This window comes from Cebidichthys violaceus, unplaced genomic scaffold, assembly GCF_023349555.1.
Source record: "Cebidichthys violaceus isolate CVI_PGR_0920_01 unplaced genomic scaffold, fCebVio1.0.p SCAF_79, whole genome shotgun sequence".
Taxonomy (NCBI): domain Eukaryota; kingdom Metazoa; phylum Chordata; class Actinopteri; order Perciformes; family Stichaeidae; genus Cebidichthys; species Cebidichthys violaceus.
Window position 1 is genome coordinate 387307 of NW_027176963.1, and position 9490 is coordinate 396796.

At 43.4% G+C, this 9490-nt stretch overlaps 1 protein-coding gene across 1 annotated transcript; it reads right to left on the reverse strand.

The window, feature by feature from the left end:
* Positions 1-781: 781 nt before the first annotated feature.
* smcr8b (Smith-Magenis syndrome chromosome region, candidate 8b) lies at positions 782-8632 on the reverse strand. Its single transcript, XM_068737438.1, has 6 exons — positions 7857-8632; positions 5905-6317; positions 4289-5040; positions 3742-4173; positions 2535-3027; positions 782-2219 (listed from the first exon to the last, which is right to left on the reverse strand). The coding sequence occupies exons 1-6, from the start codon at positions 8037-8039 to the stop codon at positions 1772-1774; spliced, it is 2721 nt and encodes a 906-aa protein (XP_068593539.1). The 5' UTR covers positions 8040-8632; the 3' UTR covers positions 782-1771.
* Positions 8633-9490: the final 858 nt, after the last annotated feature.

Below are 9490 nucleotides of genomic sequence, written 5' to 3' on the forward strand. Positions count from 1 at the left end.
GCAACATGCGGCAACAGTCCAAAAGGGGAAAGAAACATGAGTCAGCAAATACTAGAAATAATTGCCAAAAATTAGAGAATTAAAAAAAATTAGAGAAACCAGCTGTAGTGACCCTGTTGCTTCCCAAAAAAGTCACCACGGTTGCTGAAATGTTTGTTTAGACGCGTGCTAAATAACAAAGTCCAGTTTCCACTATATGCATTTTATTTCTACATAAACAGAAGCCAACCACTTTCTCTGAAAATGACATACTATACCGAGACTTTTTTGTGACTTAAGACACTGATTATTTGATCACATTCTATATGAATGAATGATTAAAGACTGAGATCATTCGTAGATGTTTAAAGTAATAAAGCTGACGCTACACATTTCTTCTGTGAAGCTCAATGAAGTTGTTCATAGACTGTAACCTTTAAATGATATTGCTCTTGAAGGTTTATGAAACCACACTGTGGCTTCTCATCTTAAATAACAGTTACTCGATCAATCCCATATGTTCTCGGTTAATCTTCAGTGAGTGAACTGATTGATTCATTGGCTGATCCTCTCTCCCATCACACATAAAACAACCAAACTACAAGTGTTGCTTCTCTGATGTACATTTGATATAAAGCCTCTTTATAATCAACAGCTGATGCATGCTGAAATCATATGTTGGTGGTTGTTTTGATTGAGTGGTGCTTATGTTCATGACTTCATAATAAAATACTTTTGGATATTGACTTTTAATGCATAGGAGGCAATCATGTAACGTTGGCAAATAAAAGGAAGAAGTGACTGTTTTCATGCATTGACGCTGTTTTTATTGCTTATGTTGCTCAATTTAGAATTCAGAGTAAACACACACACACATGCTAAACTTGGCTCATATTTGCATCAATCAATCAATAAATCAAACTACTAAAAGAAAAGTAAAGTGTAAACAGAAGGAAGCCGTTGTCTTGTTATTAGCTGCAGTTTAGAATTTAAGCCAAGTTTCTAAATCGGTGAACAAATCACACGGTCTAATAACCGATTATATAATGATCTTTCATCTTGCATGTCCTGGTCTTCAATAAACTGCCTCCGACTTGTTCAAACCTCCACTGCCAGACTTCCAACAACTATTTGCTGAAATGACTCTGGATTAGCCTGATAACACTGACTCCTAGTTATTTTAGGAACTCATTTAAAAAAAAAAAGATGTTAAATGTACAGCTGGCATAAACCCTGAGAGAGCCAGTCTCTTATTCTAATGCAGCTAAAGTTAAACGTTAAAATAACAGAGCAAGTCACAGTCAAGGCTGTTTATAAAAAGGAAATAATTACCATCTAGTACCACCGAGGTCCGCAAACTACAAGCAACAACGTCGCTGTCTGAACAGTAATCTCACTTCGCTCACAGTTTCTTTTTGCACAGTGTTCATATGTTCATATTCAATTATCTTAAATTACAAAGAGTTCACATGATTCTGTAATAAGCCTTCATTTTAAAAAACACACTCCAATAAAAAACAACAACACAAGAAGTACTTCATTGATTGAGCCAGCATGGAAAAATGATTTGGTGCCAGTGAGGCACTAGTGCACTTGTTTACAGTAATCCAAAGAGACATGACCCACGGCATAAACACATTAATCAGTAAAAGTCATGCAAACACACTAACATTCAACACTGCGGATAAAAACATACAAGCGTGACTTCTCAGCGCCAGACGACACAACTCATTGCATTTGGTTGTAGGTATTATTATAGACCATCTTCATGATGTTCTTTGTCCATCCAGGGTTATGCTGCATATGTATTTCTGTGCAGGTGCATCGAGTTGTAAGAGATTCTTAAAACCGGTGGTCCACGTCCTGCGTGGCGCTGCTTGATGAGGTCACTAAGGAAACGGATCACTCTCAAATCGTACTCACTGGTGCAAAATACTCGCGTGGCCGGGAAGTCCTTTCCCTCTGCGCCACTGGTGCCTGCAGCAGCGTTTGGATGATGCAAAGTAGGATTAGACGTGTGCAGCAGAGCCTGGCTGGCCAGTTCAGTCAGGCAGCTCTCCAGGTGCAGCAGGTAGGTGACGCCTCGGCAGATGCCGGTGTGAGGATTGGCCAGTCTGCCGATGAGGCAGCCGGAGTACGATGGACAGCGCAGCGTCCTCTGGTCCAGATCCAACAGCGCCAAATAACGACTGTAGCGAGTCAGAGAGAGAAGAATGCTGGTCGAAGAGCTGGAGGATGATCTGGACAAACACGAAAAAGGAGAGGATGTAACAGAACTGATTGTTTTGGCGTGTGATGATCAGAGCAGTGAGAGTGAACCACAGCAGTTGTGGGCTAGAAAACAAAAACAAAAATGAGCTTAAAAGACACTAAAATGCTTCGTGGAGCGACACCTTACACATAATGATTTCATCCATTGTCAATATAAAAATACTGATTTAAGGGCAGCACTAGTACAGTGAATGTACAAAATAACTGCAGTGAAAGTACTCTGGTGAAGTTCACAATGCATTTTTGGTAAATGTCAATGCAGGTCAATGTGTCTCATGGAGTACCTGTGTATTCCTATTAGTCTCCAGGTGAGCAGGTCGCTGAGCTGGAGCGGCGAGGTCAAACACAGCATCACAGCGTTCCCATCAGGACCAGGATCCGGCAGGAAGAGGCTCAGAGCGTCCACCAGCTTTCTGACCGAACTCTCGTCTCCGCCGATGACGACCAGCGGCCGACCGCTCAGGAGACAAAACACGGCATGCTGGGAGAACGAGTTCTGTTTGAGGAACCGGAGGGCTCTGAGTCCCGCCTTCCTCCTCCTCCTCCTCCGATCCAAGCGGGTGCTGCTGTGGGCGGTTTGGGTGAGAGAGGGCGGGTCTGAGGAGCCGGTGATGCTGGTGCAGTCGGACCCCTCGTCGATGCTCAGCAGCCTGAGAGGAGCGCTGGGCGGAGACCACCGGTCAGCCTCAGCCGTGAAGTGGACGTGAAGGTCAGGCAGAGAGCGCACAGCCTGATGGACTTCAGACCACTGAGGCGTCGACTCCACTGCTTCTTCAACTAATAAAACCATTTCACTGCACGTTAAAGAATATATTCACAGCAGTTTTGTCCCTCATTCCTATAAGTAATAACATTTTATCATCGAGCTATTCTCGAGATTCGGCAACATGCGGCAACAGTCCAAAAGGGAAAAAAACACGAGTCAGCAAGTACTAGAAATAATGGCCAAAAATACCAAAAAATAGAGCCTTAATAAACCTGAGTTATCATTTTATCAAATATAACTGCAGATCTGTAATTATCAAAGTAATGAGTTATTTACTCCATGGAACACATTACATTGTATTTAGTCTCAAAACTCCTACACTTTAAGAAAGGAGCCCTTGAGGTTTTCAAATCAAGGTTCGGTAGCTGAATCGCCGATTTCATTTTATTCATAGCTTCCTTTATTAAAAAGGGAAATAAGAGATCAATTCTGACCCGGGCCACCATGTTTCTCCACATGAAACCAGCAACAACCTCCGTTCTGTTCACTGACTGGTTGCCGTTGTTCTCTATTATATAGCATTCTATTTGTTGGTTGCTTCCTGAAGCTAGAAACAGCAGAATTTCACCACATGTACATTACTGTGTGTGACTGTGAATGTGACTAACAAACATGCTTTTGATCGGATTCAAACACTTTTCAAAATTAGCCAAATAAGTGTTTACGTTGTCTTGAATCTTGTTTTAACGAGGCTTTAGACATGAGCGTTGAAGCAGATGTCTTACCTTGCAGTAGTTTGGACATCTTGTCTTCATGGACTTGATTGCTCTTCAAACATGTAAAGACCTTCTCCTCTTTCACTACAACCTCACCACCGACAGTTATTTGCTTTAAGGCCTCTCCTCTGTCGGGCTCTTTGTTTTCATCCTCGTTTAATGAGGTAGTTGCATTCGGTGTCTTCTCCTCTTCGAGGACATTGTCAGACGTACACTCCGTCCGCGTCTCCTCCTCAACCTCAGAGCCGTTACTCAGAGGTTGGTGCTCCGCTTCTTCCTCCGTGATGGCGGTGAGGTCGTCCGGAAAGATGGACTCGGTGGTACTCAGCACCTCGATGCTGTCCTCGCTGTTGGCTCGCCTGGCGTACGTTCGCGCGCTTCTGAAGCCTGAATCTACTGCGGCTCGCCTGTAAGAGTTGTCCGTCATCCCGACCGGTGTTTCTGTTGAAGAGAGAACCGTGTCATTGACTGATGAACTGGAAAATATGTGCTAAAAAGACACCATATTCCAGAATATATAAATTGCCACCATTTAAATACTAGTTGCTTTTCGTACCTCTGCTGTCAGATCCAGCGTCGACATGCTGTGTCCGGTAGGACTTCTCCGTCCCGAGCACTTCAATGCTGTCGCCGCTGCTCACACTTCCTGTCATATCTGTGGGAACATTGGGGTCAGGGGTGACTGTCCCGGCTTCTCCTGCCTCCAGTTTGATGGGGATCTCCTCCACGCAGGAGTAGAACGACTCCAGGCTCATCGGTTCTGATTGAAACGCCTCCACGTCGCTCCTGCTCGATGTCGCCCTCTGCAGCTCCGCCTCAGCGCTCTCTCTCTCCTCCTCATCTCCGTCCTCCGGGCTCCACAAGTCAAACAGGAAGTTGGTGAGCGTGACCCTCCGGGACAAGGACCGCGTGACCCGAGCAGTTCGCAGCACACTCCTGTCGCCGCGTAGGCGGCGCTCCGTGTCGGCGAGCTGCTCCTTCATCAGCGTCAGGAAGTAGTCGTTGCAGAGCTCCTCCAGAGGCTTCAGGCGGCGCTCAGAAGACCTGCGGGAGGCGGAAGTGGGGGGGAAGCGCTCAGGAGGCAGTAACGCAGTCGGATCAGTGAGGGAGTCGGCCGGGTCGTAAGGCAGGAAGTCGGGCTGTTTCATCTTCCTGTTTGGGTAGGAAGTGACCTGGCGGAGGAGGTCTCTATGATGTAAGATTAGATGCTCCACAGCTTCAAGCTCATCTGCTTCATCCCTCTCCTCTGTGGACCCATTGGTCGCCATCGGAAGTTCTGTCTCCTGTAGCAGAGTCACCCGTGTGTACCTGAAACAGTCGAGAGCGTTTATTCAGTCAGCAGAGAGGTTTGGTTGAAACATTCCAGCCTGCTCTGTTGCACCTGTAACCGCAACCCAACAGTGATGTCACAGGGACACTGCTGTATGTAAAGAAACATGTGCTTTCATTTTGGATCACGTCGGGGTCCTCCATGCGTACAGATTAGACTAAACTTCATTGCCGTTAACTCTCACTCATCTAGCTTTGTTGCATCCGTCGGGGCGGGACCAACGACGTATTTAGCATTCTAATTGGTGCATGGAGTCCGGTGACCTCACATTTTCCCAAAAATAGCACAGGTGCTTTCACTTAATCAGGCCAACGAGACCTCTGCTAAAGTTACCGTCACATTATGTTTCCATCCTGCAGCGTATGAGACCGACACTGCATTTCACAGTCTGATAATGTGATATAAATATAAAGCTGGAATAATAGTTTCTACATTTCCAAATGCAGTGCGGTGTTTCTATTGGTCGGCCGAACACATACAAAACACAAATCAGTCCTACTGATGTCCTACACCCTCAAATTTGCGGCCGAGACAGTTTTCTTTTTTATCTATAGATATATATAATTGATATATTCCAAAGAGGCTGGATCGATTTTAACCACTCACACTGCACTCGTTTGTGATTTAAAATGCGAAGATAGCCCTTACAAAGTTAGTTTATATCAACGACATAGAACACTGAGAACATAGGGATGATCCCCTCTGTACTGCAATCTCTTATCAGGCAACATATTGGCCAATATGGATTTATCAATGATAATATAATATCAGCCAAGTGGCCAGTAGTGGAGCTCTAATACATCGGTATATTGTTATTTAATAAAAGTACATCCTAATCTTACTCGAGCTCCTGTAGTTTCCTCTGCAGCTCCATAGAAAACGCTTGTCTGTTTCCCGTCTTGAGGCTGTCGGAGGCCTTCGAGAAGCTCGCCGACAGTTCAGAGAAGTTCTCCATCAGCTTGTTCTGGTCCGAGCACACGTACGCCATGCAGAAGGGACGCACCATGCCCCGGGCCTCCAGGTCGTACAGGGTGACGTGGTGAACGTACGCGAACGCGTCCTCCGCCGAATCTCCCAGGATCACTTTGGAGTCCTCGCTGAAGTTGAGGCGGGGCCCGGGGGAGGCGGGAGGGGCCTGGCAGGGGCCGGACGCCTGGTAGTCCACCGACATGATGCGGACAGAGAAGTGGTTGAGGTCAAACGATCCGATGACGCTGGGCACGTCCGGTATTGTGAGTACAGGTCTGGGTCCCACCTACAAATCAGAAAATATGGAAAAATCACCGAGGACTGCACTCATTAACTTTCTTTTGCACCGTTGATTGGACGAAACAAGACTTTGAAAGTTTCACCACGGACTGTTGCAAATTATGATGCACATTTTCACAACGATTAATCAATGAATCAGACTTAATCCATAATGAAACAGAGATGAGGGATTACATTTCTTAAATATGAGAATTTCTCTGTTTTATATCATTTAAATATCTTTGGGTTTTGAAGACGTCACCTTGGGCTGTGGGGACTCTTGATGAGCTATTTTTCACTATTTTTCTAAAAATAAAATCTAAAATGTTGTGCATGTACAGAATACTACCAGGCACTGTTGTGTGTGTGTGTGTGTGTGTGTGTGTGTGTGTGTGTGTATATATATGTGTATATATATATATATATATATATATATATATATATATATATATATATATATATATTTAAAGTTACAGAGTTTTTATTTTTGGTTTAGTTTCTAGTTCAAATCTTGTAGGGCGACTGTGATTAATTGAGAATCTTATCACCCATCATCATCATCATCATCATCATCATCACCATTGGTTGGATGTTGTCACTGACATTGAGGAGACATCAGCATACCTGTGTTTTCACAGTTTTAAAAAGTTCCTTAAACCAGCTCTGAACTGATCTCCAGTATTATGCACTGAGAGAACGCTGATATAATAATAATAATAATAATAATTCCTGTGTACGACGGCTGCTTTGTGTGACCGACTGCTCCATCTTGTGAACACGGCGTTTGCTCTCGGGTTCTTTCTTGCGTTAGAGATCTTAATCTCATTCACACTTCCGAAATAAAAACCGACTCACCATCAGTTGCGACACCATTACAGAAACTGAGCTGCAACATTCATTTTGTTGGGAAAATGCAGAAAAACATAACCACACTTGTATCTAAAAATAAATAAATATTAATGAATAAAATAATTATAAAATAATGAAATATTCCAAGCTTCCTTTTTTATGAACTTAAGTACTTTACTAAAATTAAATAACTAATGAAACACAGGTTTTATTATTTTTATATATCTGCTTTATTATTCTACACCTTATATCCCATAATTATTATACATTATTATATTCTTCACTTTGTTACTTTCTACAGGAATAAGAGGAAACGGTTTTGCACATTTTCCACATTAATGCATATGAATGTACACTGGCCTCTGGGATTGTGCTGTATCAAGCTATTTATTGGAATTTATTGCATATTTGTATTTTACTTAATGTCTAGTGATTTGTTTGTTTATAGCTTTAATATATGCATCCTTTTGATATCTTTATCTGGTCTGTTTTTATTTCCCCAGGAGATCAAAGATCAACAAAGATAACAAAGTCTTATCTTAAGTCCCTGACAGATACTGTTTAATGATTTCCAAAAGACACCAGTACATCAGGAACCGGTTTTCCAAAGTAAACACACACACACACACACACACACACACACACACACACACACACACACACACACACACACACACACACACACACACACACACACCTGCTCTGAGAATTCAGCCACCAGTATGAAGTCTCTGTGGAACTGGGCGGTGGAGGTCCAAGGGTTGGATGGAGGCAGAAGGGGGACCGAGAGTTCTTCAGGTACACCGTCATCCTGGTCCTCCTCTCCTTCCCCGAAACCCTCGGTGCCGGTGAAGGCCAGCAGGTCCGGTGACCCGATCATCGTCAGACCATGAGGGGGGTCAACATCGCAGTGATCCGGTGCGGCCCCGGCCTTCCGTCTGTGAGTCAGCTGTTCACACGGGACGCAGCAGCAGCAGCAGCAGCAGCAGCAGCAACAACAACAGCCGGAGAGAGTTCAAAAGCTGTTGCGCAGTTTGTTGTTCAACGGGAGCGGAGAGTTAAAGTTTTACACTCGTACTGCCTTTTTTTTTTTTTTTAGCTTCGCGGTTGGAGTCAGTCACGTAAACAAGAGGCGTTTTCAGGAACAGATATCAGAGACAACTTAAAACGGAGAAGCGAAACTTTCCTGCAGGGGCAAGAGTCACACGGTTAGCCAGGATTTGTGTTCCTCTTTCCCGCAGTGAGCTAACGGTCACCCTAACACTACCGGTGCCTCGGTGTCACGTCTTTTGACCGGCAAACTGAAGCCTCGACACCCATATTTAGCCACATGTGTCGGACAGCCCGCCGGTGCCCCACTCGCCTTCACTTCTGTTGCGAAAGCGCCTCATGAAGGTCTCGAGTCAAGTCCGATAGACTTCCGGTTATCCGTTTAAAAATAAAATAAAAACTTTATTTTTAAAAACATCCGCTGGATATAGACTTTGCTGCAATAAATCCTTAATGGACGTTATAACGTTATAAAAGTTGTTGGTTTAACTGATAATTTTGGAAGATGTAATTTGTGAGGCTGTTGCACTTTACTGTGTTAAACTGACGGGGAGGGGGGGGGGGCAGGATAGCAGATCAGCAATCTAAACCAGTGAAACGTCTTAGAAATGTAAAAAAAAGTGTCAAGTACACATTAAATACATCTTAAACTTAATAACATTTTAAATGAATTGTATTGTAAATGTAAATGACCAGCGTGAATGATTTCTGGGCATTTATTGGCAGATATGGAATAAATCACTCATAACTATTACTAATCAATTCAAAAAAACATCAAGATATTTCAATCAACTTTGTAGAAATATATTATTATTATTTTTGTCACATTTTTAATGAAATGTACTAACAACCTTCAGGGAACCTACTAGTGTAGTTCTTGGCGCTCACACTCTCAGGAGGGTAGATGATGGAAAAAAAAAAATAAGATACACCGAGAAGAGTTTTTAAGTTTTATTTTCCTGCTACAGTCAGGGATGTTTATAATTAGTACTGACAGTAACTGCTTTTCCTGCTGCGGCTTCAACTACTACTCATTTTACCGTTATGCTGACATCAGCTATCACATGGCTCCGACTATTAATGTCTGATGCTGCTGCAGTGTGACAGTCAGCTTCATACTGTCTACTGAGAATGTTGCTGGAGGTCACAGGAGGCCCTTGCAAACTGGTAACAATAACTAGACACCATCATCAACCTCATATAATATCCATACTAAAGTTGGTTATCTTACAACTACAGCACTACCACCTGTCTCTCTATTTCTTTACAGCTCAGTTATCA